The sequence below is a fragment of the Ambystoma mexicanum genome, chromosome 2p, assembly GCF_040938575.1.
Source record: "Ambystoma mexicanum isolate Mex_15411 chromosome 2p, UKY_AmexF1_1, whole genome shotgun sequence".
NCBI classification, from domain to species: domain Eukaryota; kingdom Metazoa; phylum Chordata; class Amphibia; order Caudata; family Ambystomatidae; genus Ambystoma; species Ambystoma mexicanum.
In genome coordinates, this window is record NC_090923.1 from 442,988,969 (window position 1) to 443,013,533 (window position 24,565).

At 44.0% G+C, this 24,565-nt stretch overlaps 1 protein-coding gene across 3 annotated transcripts in view; it reads right to left on the reverse strand.

Annotated features, from left to right (window-relative positions):
* TAFA4 (TAFA chemokine like family member 4) overlaps positions 1-24,565 on the reverse strand; it is a 1,365,502-nt gene that overhangs the window by 785,499 nt on the left and 555,438 nt on the right. For all 3 annotated transcript variants that reach the window (XM_069643795.1, XM_069643793.1, XM_069643796.1), the window contains one exon: positions 11,163-11,278. In XM_069643795.1, coding sequence (XP_069499896.1) covers positions 11,163-11,277 — 115 coding nt within the window. In that variant the 5' untranslated portion in view covers position 11,278. The remainder of the gene's footprint in view (positions 1-11,162; positions 11,279-24,565) is intronic.

Here is a 24,565-nt window from a genome sequence, read left to right on the forward strand (position 1 = left end):
GACTGCTCTAATAACTTAAGTGATGTGAGCATTACAATCCGGAGATGCTTGCCATATACAGCCTAGCTTTTTTACATTACCGGAGAGGTGGTTGTAACATCAAAGATGGCAGAACAAGAGGTTGTAGCATGGAAATCAATTAATGGATTTTTTTGGGAAAACACATTAACCTCGGTCTTCGAGGGATCCTAAAGGGGTTCATCAAGGACACTTGGGGTGAGGGGAAGTGGGAAGTGCAGTTAACTCAGAAGTGCAGCCAGTGGGTGGCTCATAAATGCAGAGAGAAGGGGCTGTAGGGTTGAAATTACAGATCGTTAAGTGCTGGGGAGCCTGGGGGCAGTGCAAGGGCAACTGAACATGCAGGAGCCTCGGCCCGAGTTCAGAGGGTGACCAGGCAACCAGTGCACAGAGAAATCAGGTACATCAGCAGGGGAGAGGAAGAGAGATAGCAGAAGGGAAAAGGAAGGTCTTGAGTTGCTTCTGGAACCGGAGGTGGTTCTGATCAAGTTTGAGAAAGGTGGGGAGGCTGTGCCAGAGGGAGGCCCCAGCCTGCTGCCTGCTCCAAAGGCTGTACAGACTCTCTGTCCTCTCTAAGAAGAGAATTTACATCCAAGCCTGCATCTCTGCAGAATCTAACAACTTGGCCAAACTTTTCAAAATCAGATAGATCTGTCCCCAACTCTCTGCTTGGAGAAGCGCCTGACCCTCAGAGAGTTGGTGGTGGATGAGCAGAGGGCACGAGAATGAAGATGTTTTGGAAGAGAACATTGACGTAGAGCATCCCCAGGCCCCAGAAAGCCTTGTGGATGATGTAGAGGGTCTTGAACTTGACGCTTGCAGCCACAGGGAGCAACTGAAGAGATTTCAGAGCTGGGGAGATACGATCCCTGGGCTTGAGATCAAGGACAAGACCTGTTCTGGAAAAGTTCTAAAGGTTGAAGAGTAGAGGCAGGAAGATTTAGAAAGAGGCTGTTGCAATAGTTCAGCCTAGAGAAGACCAGAGCTCTGGAGACAGTGAGCTTCTGGGGGAAATTGAGAAAAGGAAGAATACCTCTGAGGAGGTGCAGCTGATAGTTTGACTTCTTAGAGACATCAGAGTTGGGAGCAGAGAATGAAAGGGTGGAGTAGAAGATGAGACCAAGGTTCTTAGACTCACGGGAAGGAGCAAGAAGAGGGCCCAGAGTGGGTGGCCAGTGAGAGAGAGAGAGGAAAAGAGGGAGCAGGTGTCCCAATGAGGAGGATCTCAGTCTTACTGGCATTAAGGCTGAGATCATTGTCAGCACACAATTCCTGAATTGAGGCCAGCCAGTCTGATATGAGAGAAAAAGCAGAGATGGCTGTGGGGAGCTTGAACAAGAGTTGAGTGTCATCCGCATAACATTGAAAATTGGAGCAGAAAGTAGCGATGCAGTGGGCAAGAGGTGCCAGGTAGTGGTTGAAGAGCCAGGGAGAGAGATAAGACCCCTGTGTAACACCACAAGTAGAGAGAAATAGAAGAGAGGAAAGATCCCAGTTGGACCTGACAGGGTTGGTCGGTGAAAAAGGAGGTCAACCAGACCAGGGACTAATCAGTAATACCAAGGTTGTTACAGAGGCGATTAAGCAGGATGGCATGGTTGACTGTGTCAAAAGCAGAGGATAGATCGAATAGAATGAGACAGAAGGGTGATTAGAGTGAAGATTGGAGAGCAAGTCTTGATGGGTGTTCAAAAAAGCAGTTTCCGTGCTTATGGTAGCAGTGAAGCCAGACTGGTGGTCATGGAGGCAACCAACATATTCAGTATATAGATTAAGCTAGGAGATGGCCAGCTTTTCCAAGAGTTTGCCTAGGAAAGGGGTGATTGCAGAAATCAGCCAATGCAGGAGCAAGGGTGTCACTGTGGTCTTTTATGGTTGTGGATGAGCAGGGGAGAACCTGCTTTGATGAGACTTTCATAGATCGGACTTGTCTAGAAACATCGTCAGGGGTGAAAAGGAGAAAGGAAGAGAAAGGATGAGGAGACACAGCCTCAGACAGGCCAGGAGTTGTAGGGGAGGAGGTAGAGGAGATGGAGGAATAGCAGGTGGACAGGATGTCCTGAGTTTTAGTAGTGAAATGAGAGGCCAAGACTGTGCAGAGGGCCTGGGAGGGAACAGGAGAGGTAGCAACTGCAGCAGGATTGGCCAGCTCCTTGCAGATTTTGAAAAGTTTGGCCAAGTTGTTAGATTCTGCAGAGATGCAGGCTTGGATGTAAATTCTCTTCTTAGAGAGGACAGAGAGTCTGTACAGCCTTTGGAGCAGGCAGCAGGCCAGTTTGTCTTCTCAGGGGATGCACCCGATGCCCTCCACTACCTCTCAGCCACCGTACACTTATGTTTAAGGGGAGCGAGTTCGGAATCGTACCAAAGGTTGCACTTGGATTTGGGCTTCAAGCGGAACCTCACGACAGGGGCAAGGACATCTAGAGTGTTAGAGATAGAGAGATGAAGGTTAGAGAAGGCTGTGTCAGGTGGTGAGTCAGCCAAAGGATCAGGAAGAGGAGAGAAGGTAGCGGCGAAAGCCTCTACTGGAACACACTTCATGGGTCAGATGACCAAGAAGGTAGGTGGCAGTTTTGGAGTCGGCTTGACCTGCGGGGAAGAGAGAGAGAGGTGGCAAGAAAGGAGAAATTGATCACTCCAAGAGAGAGGAGTGGTGAGAGGGTTACATATGGTGAGGTCTGAGGCATTCAGAATATACAGGGTGTGCCCTCCAGAGTGAGTCGGACCAGAGGGAAGAATAGAGAGAGAGAGAGAATTGCAGAGGTTGCAAAAGAGTCCCGAAGAAGGGCTGGTAGAATCCAGGTGGATGTTCAAGTTTCCAAGGAGGAGAAGTTAAGAGGTAGAGGCAAGGAGCAAGGAGGAGAGATCAGCCCGCTCAGAGAGGAATAGGGTGGCCTGGCCAGGCGGTCTGGTGGCCTGTAGATAGTGGCCACAGTGAGAGAGAGACCAGGGGAGATAGTGAGCCTGCAGACCAGTCATTCGAATAAATGAGAAGTAGTGCTGCATTGGAATGATAGAAGCATGGATCCTCTCTGGGATAATCAAGGCTGCACCCCCACCGGGACGGTTGGCTCTGAGTTAGGCAAGGGTCTTGTAGCCATCAGGAAGGAGAGTGTCAAATCTCAGTACAGATCTGGCTGTGAACCAAGTCTCGGAGAGACCGAGTACATCCAAAATCAGCTCTTCCAGGAGACGGCAGATGTCAGAAAGTTTATGACAGCTGAACGAGAGTTGAGAGTAGCGATGTGGAGCAGGGTACCACATTTGAAGGACTTCCAGGGAGGGGTACAGGCCAGAGGTACAACCTGCAGTAGTGTTTGAGGTGCCAGGATGGGCAGAGGAGGATGGAAGAGAAGGCAGGGTAGTCAGAGAGGGAGAAGAGAGTGCCAGAGGGGTGGCAGACGAGTGAGGCACCAGGGCGACCAGAGAAGTTCTATATGAACCCACATGTCTCTGAGGTTGCTGTCTGTCAGTCTGTACTAGCTGGTCCCTCGAGTTGCTCTTTAAGCTTACTATCCTTTTGTAGAATATTCCAATGTTTAGAAATTGCACTCTTAATTTATTATTTTTTATTGAACAGTTTGAGACATATATCAGAGATAGTGGTTCTTTTTAGGAGTGTTGGCCAAGAGTGCATGTCCAGTGTTGGCTTCAGCTCTATCCCTAGATGTTTAAAGTTCTTCTTTCTTATATCCCCTATTCTGAAATTAGTTTAAGACTACAGGCCTCATTACGAGTCTCGCGGTAACCCTGCTGGTTCTTCCAGCGGGTCGCTGCCAGACTCGTAACATTTTACCGGCACCTATCTTCTCGGTGCCACCGGGACATTACAAGTCCTGGCGAACTGGGAAGATGCATGCTGGAAAATGTTAGTCCCCATTCCCGTGGAATCTCATAGGACTCCATGGGAATTATTTCACAGAAGCATCAGCACCTTTATTAATGGTGCCAATGCTTCTGTGATGAGTCTGCCTACCGGGGCTGCTGCGCCCGGCAGGGTCAGACCTGTTGGGTGCAGCAACCCTAGCAGGCAAACTCGTAATGTGCTGGTCTAGAAACAAGTGTGCCGGTGAATTTACCAACATCGTTGTTTTCCGGACTTTAGGGTAGAAGCCTGATAGTAGATGGAGGATGGAAGTGCATTCTATGCAGTAAATTGTTACGGTCAGTAGTCTTATGAAAAATGTTATTGATAAAGCTACTTTCATTACATTTATATGGACATCCAGGAAATGTGTCCCTGGGTCTCCTATATTCATGGTGAACTGAATATGTGGGTTGATGCTGCTAAGATATTCAAAAGAATTCCTCAAAGTGCAATTATGGCTTCCTCTCCATATTCAGAACATGTTGTCAGTATACCTAGCCAAGAAGACTATGTACTTGTGCTGTACAGGATGTGATATGTTTGAAACTTAAACATGAATGTGTTGGCATATGCCGGTAGCATAGTAGCCCCCATTGAGGTGCCCGAGATGTGTAGATAAAATTTACTTCTGTACCGAAAGTACACATTTTTAGCTATTTCCATCAGTAACATCATTATAAATTCCTTAGGTGCGCCATTTTTTCCTTGTTGCAGCAGGAGCCACTCTACTACCTCAAGGCCCAGGGTATGGGGATAGAGGTATACAAACTTGTGAATTCTATTGTAAATAGCATGTTTTCTATGCACTTTCTTCTACCTCCAGACCTTGGAGGGTCACTCTCCTCCTGCACCTTGTGGCCTGGAGGCCCTGTGTCCCTGCACTAACAATTGAAGGTAAGCCCTTGGGCTTTTGTAGACTGCATGTTGTGCACTCAGCGCTACCTTGGAGAAATCGAATTTCAACATCAAAATATGTATTTTGCAAACTTTGACATTGCCATCTTGTTGTTTAGCATGGCGTCTGCCTGCATAAGCATTTTTGTTTGAATTGTACATGCTGGGCTTTTTTGTTCAGGCCCTTCCAAGATGGCCGTCCTCTTCTTTGTTAGTTTTGAGCTGGCCTCTACACACCAGCCCTGCCTGCCCTGATTGGCTGATTCTCTATTCAACTGAGCCAATTGGGCAAGCCGGCAGGCGAATGCTGGCCTGCCTCCAAGGCCCGAGACTAAGGGGCTGTTCGTTTCCTGTTTGCTGCATGTTTGTAAGATAAGCCCCCCTCGCTTCACCTGCGTTGGTCCCTCGTGCCCCCTCCCCTTCACCCACGTTGTTCCCTCTGTGCAACGTCCCCTCCCCTTCACCCGCGTTGCTCCCTCTGTGCCCCATCCCCTTCACCCACGTTGTTCCCTCTGTGCCCCCTCCCCTTCACCCGTGTTGCTCCCTCTGTGCCCCCTCCCTTCCCCTTCACCTGAGTTGTTCCCGGATGACCCCTCCCCTCCTCTTTAACTTGCATTGCTTGGGTGTACCCCCACCTCCTCCATTGACCCTTGTGGCTCTCCCTTGCCTCCCCCATCTCCTCCATTTCCTCTGCTCTTACCTTTTCCCCCCTGATGCCCCCTCACCCCACTCCCAGTCCTGTGTTTTCTGTTTTTCTCCCCTCCCCCTTTTGTCTTCCCTTGTGGCGTTTCCTGCTGCTTGTCTCTGCCCCCCTTGTTATCTTCCTTTGTCCATCCCTCCTGTTCCACCCCCTACCCCCTCCTTTGCTCCCTTCCTCCTTAGCACTTATGTTTTTCAAAACGTGGCATTTTCATGTCCTATTCTGAAAGACACTTGTTCTGTATTCCTCTCCCCCTCCCCCTTCCCCTTCGTCTCCAGCACTATCTGAATTGACGGCAGACCTAGTAAAATAGTTGCCTCTTTCTGTTCTCCTCCTTCTCCTTCTTTCCAATCCCCTCGGCCCACCCTCCTCCTGTTTTCTTTCCGGCACTACCTCAATTGCTGTTAGGCATAGTAATGTAGCAGCTTGTCTGTCGCACTCTCCTGCCCACCCCTCCTCCCAATCACTGTTTATTTTGCTCTTACTCTTCAGATATGTCCCCCAGACATATTTGTTGCAGCTTGTTTGTTCTCCCCTCCCTTTATGTTCCCCACTCCCCTCCAGCACCATCTGAATTGTCGTCTGACATAGTAAAATTGTTGCTTGTTCTGTTCCTCTCCCTCTCCCTCTTTCCAATCCCCCCACCCCACCCTCCTCCTGTTTTCTTTCCGGCACTACCTCAATTGCTGTCAGGCATAGTAATGTAGCCACTTGTCTGTTTCACTCTCCCTCCCTCCCCATCCCCTTAGCACTTGCACTATCTGAAATGTCGTCAGGCTGATTATGATAGTTGATCTGTGTTGTTTTCACATTCTGACTGTTTCAAGGACTGAAAGAATGTAAATTGTATTTTTCCCCATGGTCCCTCCCCGCCTTGAAGCGCTGTATAGGCGCTATACAAATAATCAATCAATCAATTCCATTAAGTTTATTAAAACATGTGTAGTATAATTTATACAGGTCGATGTTGTGTGTATTAAAGGTTATAGGAAGTAGTCTACATACTTCCCCAACGGTTGTAAGATACCCTTGACTGCTGACACAATAGGTCTGCCTGGTGGTTGCTCCATGTCCGTGTGTATTTTAGGTAGAAGATAAAAGGTAGGTGTTCTAGGAAATCGTGTATGTTTGAATTTTCTAGTTTTGTCATTTAGCCATTTGTTATATTCTGCCTGTTGTAGAATATGAGTTAATGTTTCCTATATCTCTGTGGTAGGGTCTACTGTAGTTTAATATAAGTAGCTGTTTCACCTCGTTGTCTAAGGCATTCTAGATCATAGTAAATAGTGTCCTGAATGACCAATGCTCCCACTTTATCTGCAGGATGTAATGTAATGCTCCCATCGGTGCATAAAGATTTGATAAGGGAGAGTTCACCCCTATTCAAGTTATTATGTTTAGGATTCCCGTAATTGATGTTGTTGATATCATCCAAGACAGATTTAAAAAAAATATCAATATTACTGTTGGGAACAGGTGGTATACCTGTATTGATGGGTCCAAATTCAGTGCATAGTTGTTTGTTCTCCACACTCAATGTTTCCTCTCTCTCTATTTCATCGAAACATGTTTTTAATCTCATCTTGCTTGTGAATCTAAAAAGATCCGCCTTGGTTTTGAATTTGGTGATGCTGTATGTGGTGACAAAGTTAAAGACTTTAAGTAGAGTTTGTATCTCTTTTGTACTTTTAGTTCTCTTCAAAATGTTCACAACTAAGTTCTCCTGTGTTGGAACCTGGTTTGCATTTGTGAGTTTTGAGGGTTTCCCCTTCCCCTGCCTTGTTCTTTATTTCTTGCACCCCACTCTAAAAAGATTTGTAAACCCTGTTTCTGTGTTTCTGGGTGTAGAGAGGCTTATGCTTGTCCTGAGGTCCATGCTACAGTGTTATTCTCAGGTAGTGGTATATCTGTCTTATTACTCTCTCAATCTGATATTGAGACTTCAGAGGAACTACTGTCAGTGGTATGTTACAATACTCCTTGTGTTTTACCTTTATCCATGCATGGGTATCCCCATCCCCATTTGTGCCAGACTCTGATCTTAGGTAATTTGGGTCCTGGGAATTCAACAGTTTGTTTTCTGTGTAAGTACGACCATTCAAACAAGTTTGACCAGCACAAATTCCTTTTTGGACTTACTGCTCAGTGTGCTCAAATAGGTGCTGTCTTGCCTCACAGAGTCAATCAATCTGCCACTAATGCCCACAGCCTCCAACAAGTTTTCTGGCATCATAAAATGTTATTTTCGACCAAACCAATTCAACTGTGTATTTTGTGTGTAATTGTGCCTGTTCATATAAACTGGCTCTGCACAAAGTCATCCTCCAGGCTACTACTCAGTGAACTCAAGCAGGTGGTGTGTTGTGTAATGCAGTCAATCCATCGGCCACAAATGACCACTGCCTAACCCCCCAAAATTGCAGCAAATAAATTCTATTCAACTGCTTGTGTGTGAGTGTGTGCTCAATCAAGTGGTCCCAATGCATACATGCAAAGTAAATTGTTGAGGTACCTGGCAGGGGAAATGAAATCTCCCAAAAATCCTCCACACCCAATCAATCTGCCACTAATGCCCACCACCTCTGACCAGCACTTCTAACAATGTTTACAGCACCCCTACACCCCTCCATGTTGTGGCAAATGCATTACATTCAACTGTTTGTGGGTGAGTGTGCATTCAAACATGCAGCACCAATGCATATATGCAAAGAAAATGGTTGAGTTGCCTTGCAAAAGAAATCTGGCAAAAGGAATCCCAAAGGCTTGCCTGCCTTTCTGTGAAACGCAGATTACTTTTTTACGCAGGTTTGTAAAAATGAAATTTTAATCTGTTGAGCATAGCCTAAAATCACCCTACTCAAGTTCTTACCTTGCCCTAGTAGTCAGAAACCTCAGAATATTGTTTGATGCTTCCAACACTTTGATGTCATCACAATATGCAAGTATGCAATACTGGTGTCCTGAAGCTCACAGAGGAGGATTGGCTTTCGAGCGACCCCTCACTTCTGGACTCTTCTTATTATGATATTTTTAAATAGTCTTGTGTGACTTCTGCAATCAGTTCATATAACTCCTTCAAGACTTTATGATCCTTTTGTCCCTTCTCCTCAGAGAACCTTGAACATCTACTTTGACCATATAGGTACAACTTCCTTTATCTACGAAACCAAGAAACCAGCAAGGACACACAAGAACACACTCCATGCTTATGGAAGATAGTCAAAGGCTCAGCCACCCACCCCCAAATATCTGGTACCATACACTACTCTAAGACACATCGCACACCACCTCTGCTATAAGAAAGCAGCTATCCCTCACTACAAAAATTCGGTCTAGCTGCACATATAATGAGTTTCCTGCTCTCACGTACTGCCTAGACTACCTCACAGCATTCATCCACATGCCAGGTTGGCATGGGGTAGCTAGCAGGGACTGGGCCACCCATACCTACCTTCCTATTGGCTAAAATGCATGGGCGCATTCTAAACTCCTCTGACCAATTACTCGTACCTGGACTTGGGTCCCCCCGAGGGCATCCACCTACAGCGCTTTGAGACCATACAAAATGGGAAAAGGCACTATACAAATAGCAATTACATTACATGACATTACATTTAATATTAAATGCTCAGAATGAAATTAAGTTTTGCTTCATAGTCCAAAAAGATGTACCTAAAAATGAAAGTAAAATCTGCCAGCTCTCAAACAGCAACGGACAACTAAAGTTCCCTTTCTTTCTGCCAGGCTATTATGCAAGACTATGCAAAAAGGGCGAGCATACTCGTCCTTGGCACTTAAGGGGTTAAACAGCAGCACATGCATAGTAAAACCTGTATAGCACCAGATGAAACAAAACAAAAAGAAACGTGGATGGGGGAGTGAACCCAGGTTTCCCACCAATGAGAGAACGAGAAAGGGGTGGTGAATCATGTAAAGCGAGAATGACCCCTGCATTTATGAAGACCCAGTGTTCAGTGCCATGCATGTGTGCAGAATCATGCCTATTGCCATGTTAGAAAGATGTGAATAGGCGATCTGCATTGTATGGGCTTTGCATATTGTAATACGTAGAAGACTTGCATAATATAATAAGCACGACTGACTCATCTGCCTGGCATACATTTTATTCGTGTGCCAGAGTGCGCATAGTTCATATTAGTGCTCTTTTGTTGCTCGACAGTGGCACCACTATTGAATGCAGTCTGTGTATCGGTGTGTCTATAAATAAATTACACGCTATCAGCCTGAGCCGAATGACCTTTGCCCGTGTCTCTAATTTCCGGCTGAACTGAGGCGCCGCGGTTACAATGGGTGCTGCGAGGACCTGTGGCCGTCCACGTGCTGTGCCCTCGAGAGAGGTCTTGCGAACGATGCAGATGGCCATGCACAGGGCAGGCAAGAGGTTAAAACACCAAAAATGAATACATTACATAAAACGGTTTGGTATCTGGCATGAGTCTACCATATAATTCATCCTATTTTAATCACAAGAACTGGATTTAGTTAATACTAGGGTAACCAGATTTTTCACACAAAAAAACCCCGGACAGGCCATAGTCATAAAAGTAGGACTAACACAAATAAAAATAAAAAATATAGTCCTACTTCTATGTCGCTGGCCTGTTGCGGGGCTGGGGGGGGGGCAGAGGGGGTGTGCTCACATGCACACCCCTCTTATTAGAGAAAAGTGGCCAGGGAGGGGAAATGAGAGGAAAAAACTCCCTGGACCCCGGGACGGACGTCGATTTCCCCAGACTGTCCCGGGAAAACAGGGTGACCAGACGTCCCGGTTATCCCGAAAATGTTTATTTTTATTTATATTAGTCCTACTTTTATGTCTATGGCCTGTCCGTGGTTTTTTTGTGAAAAATCTGGTCACCCTAATGAGCAGGGAGGTTTTTATTTTGCTGTAGAGCTCGGCTTGTCAACCAACTGAATAGAAAATGCTCTCCATGCAATATGCACATTATATCCATTGAAATCCAACTATACTCATGCATATTCATTGTGGATATCCTGAAAAGTAGACTGGATTTTACTATCACGTGGGTCAGGGAACACAGCCTAATTTTGCAGGAATAGTCTGTATTAATACTGTATGTTATAGAACCCTGTAGACAGTTGTGATTTACCTGATAGTGCCGACAGATTATGCATACATGCATAAAAGGTACTTCACATTTATGAAATAAATATGTTTTCTCAATGTGTAAACGTGTCACCATGAAACGATGCCCCGAAGTTTTGTAAACCTGTAACCATTTTCTTAGTTTGTATCAGCGCCTAGTTGACTATGGGCACTGCGCGCTAAATAAAGAAATAAATAAATATATTTGATTTGCATCTACCATATTGTGTTGACCTTTCTTATTCGGAAACACAAGTTATAGTCACATTACTTTCCAAAGGGCAGAAAAAAGAAAGCGAGAGTTTGATAACACCAGACATGATCGGTACATCCAAATGGAAGCCCTTGTGAATTGCGTCAGGTTTACAGAAAAAATCCATCCTTTAATCTTCATAATTTCTTCTCTTTTGCTGTGTCCTGTGCCCTTTCACGGCGCACATTACACATTGTCAACAGCTTCATCAATTATCAGGGGCTGAAAACTGGACTCTAACGTTCCGTGCGTGTTATTAATTGGTCTCAGTGGTGTGTAATGAGTTTAAAGCTCCTACCTGCATGCCCCCGGGGATGGTGGCTCGAGGCGGACAACAATTTACAGCACACCATTAACACATACACCAGAAAGAGCCAGTGAGACAGAACCATTGATCTGGCACAGAATCTCATCCTGCAGGGAGAAAAGGAAGCGTTTCAGTGAGAAAAGCAATACAGCCCCGAAAAATACAGAGATTATATACTGTGCAGAAGAGAGAAGTGAAGATGCCAAAATGTAATTGAGGTGGTTGATTACAATGGGAAATCGACAAAATCAGATTCTCATTCAGAGTTGGTAAAAATCATTTCTTGTCAAGCCTTTGGAGTGGCAGCTTATCTGCAGTTCTGCTCAAAGTTGAAAATATTGGCCGCGTTGCAACATTCAAAATGTATGTGTTGGGGTGTTTTCCATTGATTGCATGTATTTATTAAATGTTGTAGACCCTGGCATTACCCCCGAGAGAATCTGCCGACCTTCAGATAGGTGCACAAGTCTCAATCTGTTCCCTTGTTCCCTCCCTTGCTGTGAAGCGCTTTCAAACACATTGTGTATATGCGCTATATAAATAAACGATCATATCATATCATATCATGCAGATATAATAACAAGAGAACACATTGTCCAGTGTTGTGTACATTGCACTTATGTGCATCATTAATCCCTTGCACTGTAGCGTGTAAAAGGGAGGTGTCAAATAATGACAACATTCCCTTTACACCTCCCTTTTGCACTCCGCAGTGCAAACTGGGTAAACTCTGCCTACCATTGACGCATGTCAGGCAGTGTTTCCAGTGGATTCTCATGGAATCTGTCTGCTTTTTTTTTGTTGTTCTAGAAAAACAGATTTCATTGCAATCTGTTGGTTTTATGCTTCGTGCAAATACTATGTTGGTGTACATTTTAGGGCCTGATTCACAGAGCGTTTTCGTATGGAGTTTTGTTATTACTAAACGCTGCTGTGAATTAGGCCCTAAGTGTTTTTGGGAGGCAGAGAGGAAAAGGGAAGCCAAAACGTAACTCCTGTTCCATGACCCTCCACCACCTTCAAAAACCATGAAAATGCCACAAAGCATAAAGAAAGGTCTAAAGACTGAACTGTGTTTGGCACCTTTACTCATGCACTGGGGTCTTGGAAAATGAGTTCCAACGTGGGTTCTTATATAGTGCTTCATGCTGGATTCCTCTTGCTTCAAAACACTGTCGTGCCAGGAGTTATCACCCGAATTAATGGCAGCCAATTAGGCAGGGTTGACCATGCCAGAGAGTCCAAATTGAAAAGCATAGGCCGGCCCCATGTGAGAAGCCAACACTTATCTTGTGACCTATTCATCACTTAAATACATCAAGCGTCATTAGACAAACTATTATTGTATGGTGGATCTCTATCTTGCGCTTGCAGGCTGTTTGTGATATGTGTGTGCAATATTTTTTAATTAAACATAGCCAGTTTTTTATTTGGAGGAATCATGTATTACAAAATGCATGAAAGATCCAAAAGTCTTGATTCAGCAGCTGAACGTGTTTGCTTCACTTGTTCAATAACGTAGAACTGTTGCGTCATTCTACCATGCTCCATTTGCGACACAACATCGGCACTGCACGTCTCTTGGGACATGGGGGGAATTAGATGGAACTGGTTAGAGAATTTGGGACAGAATCGGAAGGCACATGGAGCGGTCCGTGTAAGCAATGGGGGCTGTGCGCTGTTCAAGGAAACTGTCGCAGGAAAACACCTAAGTTAATTCGAAACAAGAGGTTGGGCAGTGATGGGAGGAACAGGGAGATGTGTGAAGGTGGGAGACCCCACCACTTCCAGGTTTCGAAGGAGACAGAAAACAGAAGGAATGCATAGAGTACCGATTGTGCAGGCCAGTGGTAACAACGGGTTTGGGAAGGCAGCGAAGGAAGGGCCCAGACCAACAATGAGCGGCATGGTTAATATGAAGAGTATACTTAAATCATATTTAAATTAAGTCAAATCAGCCACTCAGAAAAGAAGCCCTTTGGACATATACTTTTCTGACAATAAGTCTATATTCGAGGATTACTAAAACCTATGCTTCATCAGTATGCATGAGGTTTGTGGAAGCATACAGTATTTATTAAAATATACAATTGCACTGGGGTCTGTATCTGTACAAATACAGTCCCCCGCACCTTTTTCTTTCTGCACTTATCAGACCTACCCTGTCTGCTGCCTTAAACCCAGCACTTGCCACTTGCTGACTGCACTACCACTGTTTTTTACCTTTATTATTTATTTATTTATTATTATTTTTAATGATAACACTAGCACCGCTGCTCATGTTGCTGGTGTTTCAGTGATGACCATGCCAGTAGGGGCCAGAAGACTGAGCACACCAAGCCTGCTTGGGGATCCATGGCCCCTACCGGCATTGTTGTAGCATGGCGATCCGGAAAGGGTGCTGGTACGTTGCTACAGGCACCCTTATTTCTGGACAGCCATACTTATAATGGGGGCCTAAGACTTTTGTTAAAAAAATTAGTTCTTACACTCTCTTGAATTGTCTTTTTGGTCTTGCCTGTAATTTGTTGTACCACAGTCCAATTGAAATCCTCACATCATGCTGATTCTCCATAACATGTTTGACGAGCAGAACTTTTTCCACTTTGATTTTAAACATCGCTTGTGCTCAAAAATACTTGTCTTGATTTTCCTATTCGGCTTCCTTAGGTACTTCGCACCACAGGGGCAAGTGATCATGTATACCACATGGTCAGTATTGAAATTAGTGAAACATTTCTGGACCCATGGTCTGCCAAGTTCTATATCAATCTCACTTGTCTTTTTAGTCAATTTACACAATGTGCATGCACTACAAGCACAATGACATGTCTGGTGTTACTCCACAATAGTGGAAGAGAATTGATTATAGGTCTTCCTTTTTGGGGGATTTTGCTACTCACCAAATTTCTGATTGATGCACTCTGCTTGTATGCACAAATGGGTCTATTAACCCTTTGGCCTTCTTCTTCCAACACTTTCCAATGCTTACAAATTATATTTTTGATCTTAGGACCGAGATCTGTATATGTAGTCACACAAACAAGTTGTTTGTTCGTTGATCCTTTTGTTTGTGTTCTAAAATACCCTCCCTATGGTTATTAAATGCCCTTTTCCTGATCTCTTTACTAGTGTTTTTGGATAACCCCTATTGCTTAGTTTTTGAGTGATCAACGCAGCTTCTACCTCAAATTACTCACTAATGCTGCTTTTCCTCTTGAGTGTCAAAAACTGGGCAAATGTTCTCTGAGGTGTTTCACATGATGAATCTCATAATACAACAGAGAGTTATTTTCAGTTTCTATGTGGAAGGGTTTGAATAATTATCTGCCCTCATGATGATAGATCTGATATCGAGAAAGTCTAGCTGACAGGCACTTATTTTATAGGTGAAGTTTAAATCTACCCTGTTGCTATGGTTGAACCATTCAATGAATGACCTAGCTTCATCTTTGGAACCTTCTCAGGTGACCACAATGTTGTCGATATAGCACTTCCACACGTTGATATGTTTGATAAAGGGATTCGATTCTGGATAGATGTTTGCTTTTTCAAAGCATTCCACATAAGGTTTCGCAAGGCTGGGTGCCAATGTGGCACCGATAGTTGTACTTTTCACCTGATGGTATAGGTTACCCATGGACTCAAAATGATTGCTAGCTCTATGCAAACAACCACACAAAGAGACCGGGGGCAAATTAACGACACAGGGATTCGGCCCCACAACAAGCAAAGGACACTCTGAAACTAGAGAACACAAGTGTCTCTTCAAACTCTCCTCGTGTGTTTGGACTACTCAGTCCATGTACCAAATAAGAGCTGAGCAAAAGCTTATTGCAATGGATATTAATACATACAATTTTATTAAACAAAATAGATGTATCAATATGTCTTAAAAACAACATACAAAAACATAGTCATAAAACATTAACAGTGCATTACTTTTATGAGACATTTCCTAAACAGCACACATACTGTAAAACCCAATCATCCCTCGTGTAAATATTACAATGTTAAAAAACCTCACGTTAGACAAAAGTCTACAATAAGTTGAGACTGACTATAAAGTGCAAAATACAAAATTGATGCTAACTATAAAGTGCAAAAAACGTTGGTTGTCAAACAAAGGGCCACTGTTAGTATGGTCACCTCTTAACCTCATAAATGGTGCCAAGTAAGTAAATCCTTTCAACACCGAATGGTAACAAGCACAAATCAATATGTAATTACCACACTGCTCCATAGTCCAGTGTCATGAGACCCGCTAGTTCAATGCACCATAAAAGGAAAGAATTAGGAACTGCGTCAGTATCTGTTCTATTCCATAAAGATTCCTCAATCACCTCCAAGGTGGCTCTCTGGGGGATTCTGGTATACAATGAAACTATCTCAAGGCGTATATGAACATCTGTAGTTGGATCAAATTCCACGTTCAAAAAGATTTTGACGGCTTCTCCAGTGTCCTTGATATACATGGTCATTCTGCTGAGATAATGCTCAGCAAACTTCTAGAGTGGTTCCAAAACAGAGTCAATACCCGATACAATAGGGCGCACGGGTGAATGTTGTAAGTTTTAATGAATCTTGGGTAGACAGGAAAAATATGGAATTCTAGGGTTCCTCATTAACCATAAAATCTGCTTCCTGTTTACTGATCCAGTCCTTCTCTGCCAGTTTCAATATTTTGATTTTTATACACTCCTTAAGAGAGGGAGTAGGGTCTATTTCTAGCCGTTTATAACACATTTCATCTTGTAGTTGCAAGTTGCATACAGCAATATAATCTACCTGATTTTGGACCACAATGGCCCACCCTTGTCTGCACCTTTAATGATGATCTGTTGCTTTTTAGACAAATCTTCTAGGGCTTCTTTTTCATTCTTACTCAGATTGTAAAAGCATCTGCCCTGTTAAGAATCAATGATTCCAGAGAGTGGGTATGGGAGGAAGGTACAAACGAAAATGGCTTAATTAGACCCATTGTGTTAGTAGATTGAGTTGTTTCACTGTCTTTGAAAAATTATTATATATATAGTTTCCTCATAAATTTCTTGAATTGTATGTGCAATTCAAAAGGGTTGTGATGTTTGTGATGTTTTGCGATTACAAAGTCTATTCCTTTCTTAAGGTCTGGCTCTAATGTCTCAGTAAGTGTGTAGTCCGAAATGTTTATTATGCGCATTTCGTACTCCTTGTCAGTATCAGATTGTATTCCCATTCTCCCAGATTCTGACCCTGATGTTTGAAAGGTCATGGTCTGTGTTTCTGTTTCTGTTACCTCGTCCTCTTCTAGAGTTTGAGGCCACTCGCCCTCATTGTTCTTTTGTCTACTATTAGAGGGACCTTCCCCATTAGCTTCTGGTTCACACCTATCTCCACTGGTACTGAAGGAGATGTCTCTGAAGCATACCCTTAGATTCTTATTTGTTCCCGACATGTGTTGTATGGGCGCACTTCGGAACCATTCTTGAACACAGGGGAACACTTTATCATGAGCATAGCTGGTTACATCTTTTCTCAATATTTCTATTCTTTTAGAATTGGTTGACTGTTTGAAATCAATTATCTCTTGTTGAATTTCCTCCAATCTTTTTTATATACATCCAATGATGTTATTTTCTGCATTTCTTCCTCTACGTTTGTCAAGTCTAACTCCATTTTCTGTGAGACATTCTTGGTTGTATCAATAATTAAAATTACTCCGTCTCTGCCACACCTGGTGGCTACATAGCTCCATTGGATTTTGAATTTTTCATCGTCCGGAAAGAGCCTCGGTTCATATCTGACTACCAAACCCTCTGGCAGAGACTTATTTTTCAACTACTCCAACATGATAACACCATGGAGTTAAAGGATAGTTCCAGGACTTTTTTTTTATTGTCCCTACGGTTCGGCCATGTGTTTTTAAGCATAAATCGGTAGATCGTAGAAAACTTTCCTATGGACCTTACCCGACTTTTCGTCCATTAATGCACTCGAAATCAGCCGCCATTTTCTAATAATCCTATCATTTCCCCCCATCGCCCTGGCTCACCTGCTTTTGCGGCACTAAATCAAATCCCCCGCCCCTGAGCCTGACATCAGCAGACGCGTACCGCCCATTTGCCAACGCCAAAGCACGTTTCGTGTCAACAATCGCTGCGCCTCAGCTAATGAAGTGTCGCCATGGAAATGGCAGGACGCCTCTTTCCTCTATAAGTATAAACACACCGTTTCACAACACACAGAAGCAGATTTTCGATTCCATTACTCTCTCTGTGTTACTTTGAGTATTCTGTGACTCGTTTCTGTGCTCTGGTCAGCTACCTTCGCCGCTTCTAGGCCTTGTGAACACCTGTACCATCTCTGTAAATTATTTTACTTTCTTTACCACACAATGGCTACAATAATGCCGTATATGTACGAGCCCGAGTACACCGAGGAAGAACTACTGGAAAGGCAAGCACGCGAAAACGATGGGGATTCGGACGGCAGTTGGGAGGACCAGTCAACGGATGAAGAGCCTGGACCATGTTGCATGGACGGCGTCTCCACCTGGTGCACGTGCAATGGGTGCGAGCTAATGCCAACTGAGGAGGAGAACTGCTGCTGCCGTGAAAATTCCGGGTGCTTGGCCTACATTTCGGAAGGCGAGCCAAGTCCGCAATGCATCACCGAGCTGCCAGAGTTCAGGGAAGCCTGCCTCTCACGGACCGTGTTGAGGATGATGATGGTGCTTATGCACGAACTTCGCGGCACTGTTCGTCCGCGTAATCCGAGTAACGAGTAAGTATACTCTGGTTGTGATGTCAGTGATGCCACTACTATTTCATGGTCGTCTCCCACATATAAAATTACATCTACATATCATTCGAATGCATGTAAATTGGTTCCATATTGTGCATTTTTTACCTGAATCGACAGTGATAAGAAAGTTTTGTCATTTTAATACAGTTTGCATCTTTCATTTTCACAGGTGGTACAGGCTGGTGGCCTATCGTTGCTTCACTTGGTGGCTTCACGGGAGGCTCGGACACCGCGTTCGGAGAGTAATATCTGCCTGTGCGGTACTTGCCATTAGACAACATTTCCCCAGCGACAGTGGACAATACCGCAGATTTTCCCTGGATGTGCTGCAACCGGAACTTTACAATGTGTAATGTTTATTATTTATGTTCAATTGAAATTAAGATCTAAAATAAAACCCAACATATATTTTAACAATGGTTGTTTTGATTTTTTAAATGACATTGAATAGTCTTCCTGTGCCTTGTCTTGTCACACCACATGTCTCCGGCCAGCATCCTCCCTCACGCTGGCCGCCCACCTTCAATCCACATAACCGTTGAACCCATATGCAGCAGACATACATATGTTATTTTGCGGGTTGGCATCAAGCCTCCCGGCCTTGCCTCCTCCCCCAAAAATACTTACCACACCACTTTGTTCAAGCGTTGGCAATAAAAGGAAGGCCGTTGGATTTTATTGTTACAAAACATGGTTATAGGTAAATAATCCATATGGTTGATCATAATAAATCATCCTTTTGGGCACCGGGTACAGAGATGACCCCCTCTGGCCCGTGCCGCCTTGCCACCACAGGCCAGCCTGCTGCTGACTAACTGCCTAGGCATCCAGGGTCTCCAGGGTGAACTGCACCCATATATTCTCCTGGGAGGGTGAGGTATTTATAAACTCACCCCCCTGCCTTCCATGTACTAGATCCTGCAGCCTGCCTCTTACAAGCAGTTAGATGGCCTCTCCTTGGTGAGGCCCTGCGGCAAACGAGTCTTGTTTGCACGACCACCACCCCAATCCACCCTCCCCCTCGCCCTATTAAAGGCAGTTCGCACCGGGCTACTTGTGCTGGCAAGTGGAGCTGTCAGGGAGCGATAAAGGCCAAGAGGTGCCAAAGACCATGTACACTTCAAAGTGGTCTATAGAGCATGGGTTGTTGTTCCCATGTCTACCTCCAGACCCCGTGTCTCCTGCCAAGCATCCCCCTCACGCTGGACGGCCCCCTGCAATCCACATAAGTGTGTCTCCATTCACGAGTCTTCCTGTGTCTTGTCTGCACGACCACCGCCCCAATCCACCCCCCCCCGCCCTATCAAAGGCAGTTCGCACCGGGGTACTTGTGCTGGCAAGTGGAGCTGTCAGGGAGCGATAAAGGCCAAGAGGTGCCAAAGACCATGTACACTTCAAAGTGGTCTATAGAGCATGGGTTGTTGTTCCCATGTCTACTTCCATACCCCGTGTCTCCTGCCAAGCATCCCCCCTCACGCTGGACAGCCCCCTGCAAACCGCATAATGCCACGACATATACACGTCATTCATTCACAAACACATCCCTGTTTAGAATTCTTTATAACCCACTTCATATTCTAATGAGAACTTCTTTGCGCTTTGCTAGTCAACCCGTGAAGGTGCTGGTTATCTGCTCTTCGTCTCTGTGAACTTCCGTGACCACTTCAAGGAAACTCGTCAGTTTGCAACCTGTGAACTGCTCCCTGTTCTACGACAAGAAACTACTCTGATCCCTGCATCTAACTGTTTGTTCGTCAAGGTAAGGCCATGTACCATAATCATTTTGCATCCAATTTCTTTTCGTTCAAGACAGTACATGCAAGGAACTAGTCACATGTTCTGAGTTTAGTCAAATTATCTTTCTATTTTTTTAAAGTTATTCAAATACTTATCCGCATGTGAATAACGTGTATAGCTCCAAGAACCAAAACGAACCTTGCATTGAACCTTTTATGTGTCATTTAATTTTTTAACACATTGGTATTCATAGAGAATTGTTGATCTTTACTTTTCAGAACTTTCCACAATGCCTGCCTGTTCCATTGGCGGTTGCCCTTCGAAGACCCATAATAAATCTGAAGGTACTATAATGCATGTTTTCCCTAAGACAATAGATCAGATAAGAGAATGGGTCCGATATTGCGGATATCCACCGTCTGAGCTTGAAAGTAGAGTCCTAGAAGTCTTTGCGGACAAGAGGGGTGATCGATACCGCATCTGCAGCAGGCACTTTAGCTCAGACATGTACTCCACATCATTGCTAATAAAGAAGAACACACCGCGAGCGAGGCGAAAATTGCTCTCAACCGCTATTCCCACTCTATTCGTCCACATCCCTCCACTGGTGAGTCAAGTTTACGTATTTATCTCTCGGCCTTGCGGTAGTGTGTAGCATTAGCTAACAATAATTTCCCCATTTATGTATCCACTCAATATGAAGGCGGAAGATTCTCCATCCGTGTCGTTATTGCAGTCATCAGCCACTTCAAGCGTCTATCGGGTAATCTTACTTAGCTATTCTGCCACTGACTTGTTTTAGGCATGTAAATCAATAGTTTTAATATATCGTGTGATTATTTTACCTAATGGTACACCCTTGTACTCGTCCTCTAGTCTTTGTTTTCAGTTATAATCATTGTTATCCAAAATAATGCAAGCACTGTCTTTCAGGGAGATGCTGAGGAGTCCAACGTATTGACGACAACCGTTGATGTCACTCAGATGCTCGAGGTACGTTTCCGGACAGTTCCATCGATGGAGATCATCAGATCTTGCATTCTTGTAGCGTGATTGTTACACACAATGTTTCTTTCGTTTTTAGCCATTGATATGTCCTTCTGTCGTCGCCCTCCTATGTGTCTTCTTTTTTCAATATTGTGTTCATTACTAATGAAAGTCCTATGTTTCAGGGAGTCGATGGAGCATTAGTCCAAGAAGAAGGGGGAGCATGCAGTTACGGGTCGGCGCAACAGCTTGCAGAAGTGTGCACCGCAGTTACATCGTCCCTTGATGTTCTTATGCATTTCGAGGTATGGATACTGACAGTTCGATCAAGCGAAATCATATGACGTGATTACATCCGCTATACTTCCTTCTTTATTAACGCAAGTACTATGTTTCAGGGAGATGACGGAGCTTCTTCTACAAGAACATCACCCCTAGTAGTTGATGCAGATATCTGGGTGGTGACACTTCCAACGATCGAGCAAATCGAATCATATTTAGATATCCATTATTTATTTTAGACAACTGATCATTTGTGCAGGTCTATTTAGATGAGCCGTTGACGCCTGCACAAAGTGTATGTTCTTTTTAACAAAATAGAAAACCATACTAATGCAATTACTGTGTTTCAGGGAGTTACTGAAGCATCATCTTCAATAATATCATCAATGGAAGTCTATGAGGAGCCCGAGGTATGGATCTTGACAGTTCCATCTAACTAGATCAACAATGCGTGAATAATTGTCGTTTGAATGTTCTACACAAAGCGTTCATTCATGTTTTGCTATTGAGATGTACGTGGGTATTGGTCCCCAAGTACATTTTGTGTTTTCAATATTATTATACATACTAATGAAAGTTCTATGTTTCAGGGAGTCGATGGAGCGTCAGTGCATGATGGATGTGCTTATCATGAAAATATAGTCGTTGCAGCGCAAGAGGAAGTGGCGACATGCACACACGGAGCAACAGCGTCCCGATGTTGAAGTTCGAGGCAAGAAAGTTTCAAAGAAAAGAATGCAAAAGAAGGTTAGTGTCCTGGTCACTATATTATGTTGTTTTTCACTGTTAATAGTTCAATACTGTAAGTTGTGTTTAAACTGAACATCCCTTTTCCAATCTGTCCTCTAGTTGCGAGTGGGTGTACGAACTAGATCTACACAGACAGTGAAGCGAACGAGAGATGTTGCTTGTCAAACCTTTTGGCAGGGACTTGAGACTGGAGATGCATCGTGCCAATGGGAAGAATATGAAGTGATTGACAACGGAGCTATACCACATCCAGCCATTGATAGTGAATGTCCTCCTGGTAGTTCGGATGCAGTCGGAGATCAATTCACAGAATCCACACCCGCAAAAACTAAGACCGCGAGAAAGTTGAAGAAATTGTTTTATTCACCCATCGCCGGAGAAGGAACAGATGTTGCAATGGAAGAGAATGAAGTGGACGACAATGAAACACCATCAATATCACTGAACATAGCGGAAGACGATATCAGAGATTCTACCTTTCATGTGAGTGACATGTCCTCAACGTTACAGGCCGAACCAGCTGGGATGCAGAGTGACAGTATAAGGAAAGAGGCCAAATTCATTGTATTCGATAGTTGTTTGATTGATATTATTATTCGGATGAAATGTGGGCATTCGGTTGGTGGGGAAGTATGTGGGGAGCCATTGATTAATGTGACTCGTGCAATTCGAGGCACTAACCTTAAAATACATGCCACCTGTACAAAATATCATCCTGTCTCATGGTATGCACAACCCATGCTGGGGCAACTGCCAGCAGGCAATCTACTTTGTGCAGCGGCTGCACTTTTTAGTGGTTGAAGTTTTAAAAAGTTAGAGTCTTTCTTTCAGTTTGTGGGAATCCATTTCATTGCGAAAACTCAGTTCTACAAATACCAAACCGATTATCTATTTCCAGCCATTAGCGAAGCTTGGAGAATGGAAAAAATGTCTATTGATAGTACATTCGCGGGCAAACGGTTCAGGCTAGCCGGTGATGGACAGTGCGACAGCCCAGGATTTTCAGCCAAGTACTGCACCTACCACTTTCAGGACATGGAAAGTAAGAAAATTGTGAGTTCGGTGGTCGTGCAGGTGTCACAAAGTACATCCTCAGTGGCCATGGAGAAAGTTGGCTTTGTAGCATCATTGCAAGAACTACAATCGCGGGGAATGGTGATCGACCTGATAGCCACGGACAGACACGTTTCAATTGCCAAGACAATGAGAGAAGAGTACAAAAATATAAATCACCAATTTGATGTTTGGCATCTTGCAAAAACAATCAATAAAAAAATGTCGGCTGCAGGTAAAAAAAAAGATATGCAAGGTATTTCACAGTGGTCCAAGTCAATCAGCAACCATCTTTGGTGGAGCTCAAAAACATGTGGAGGGTCGTTGGAAATTCTACTGGAAAAATGGCGGTCAGTAATGCTACACTGTAGCAACGTTCACCGCTGGACCACAAACCAACATTTCCACAATTGTGAACATGGCCATTTGTCCACAGAGGAGGCACGGAAGAAGAAGTGGTTGATTCCTTCATCACCCACTCACAAAGCCATTGAAAAGATTGTATTTGATAAAACTATAACAAGAGATTTGAGGGGACTCACGGAATTCTGCCACACAGGAGATTTGGAGGTGTTCCACAATATGTGCCTAAAGTACAGGCCAAAACGATTGCATTTTGGCATGGAGGGCATGATAAATCGGACTCTTCTAGCGGTCTTGGCACATAACCATAATGTTGGCCGTCAACAAAGTAGGACGACCGGAACTTTAGGGACGCTTCGCTACAATAAGGCCTTCACAAAAAGAAGTAAACAATGGGTTATCAAACCAGTGTTTGAGGATATGCAATATGACTTTATTGAGAGACTTATTGTTGATGTCCTAGATAGGCACATACATGGAGTTGTGAACGAACCTGTGCAGGGGACAACTGCATTGCCAACCAACATTGCCTCTGTTCCATGTCCACCTAAAGAAGAGCTCATTGAGAAATACACATTACGGTTTAAATGATTGTAATTTGATTGTCTGTTCTCTCGAGTCTCCTCATGTCGCAGGCCCATTGAATATGTGTAGCTATGTATTGTGTAAATAAAAGTGATTGCTCTGTGAGTCCTGTGAGATGGCCTTACACTGAATATAGCTAACTAGGAATGTGTGCTCGTTCAAAGTGAAGGTCAGCTGCTTTGATTTTTTTCTCGGGTGCCGGAATGGCCCACGACTCAGTATAAGGTTCTATTGTTATTTGACCTTGACAGGCCGGGACCATCCCGAAAGACTTCTTTTTGGGGGTGTGGGGCAATAACGTAAGAAACGATAATGAATTTAATTTCAGAAACGAAAGCCATTTAATGTTCGTTCATTAGAAGAAATAACGTCGGCATAGAAGGAGTGGTATTTCGGGGCTGCCCTACGCACAGACACAATGGAAAATGCAAATATAATGTAAGTAACTCTTTAGATGAGTTTATACCGCAATTTAATTACTATACAGTAGCTTTAAAGACGGGTTAAGTTGTACTTGTTCGTTCTATGTGGCATATTGTTTTGTACCGCGCACTATCTTGAGGAGAACCATCTCCTTTTACGGAAGCACCTCAAAACCTTCCTCTTTGCTTCTGCTTTCTCTCTCCCTCTCCCCTGCTACAATTGGTCCACTGTCTGCGACCTCGGTCCTGGGCCCTTCCACTCTCCACCTGCACTGCCTCCCTGTCAACCCCTGCACTGGGGGACTGTCTCAGTATCCTACAGCCCCCCCTTGACGTATAATACCCAGTTGCACTGTCCTAGCTATGAAATAATTTCCCGACCTAATATATAAAATGAATAATTTTAATAAAGATCTGATGGTGAGACTA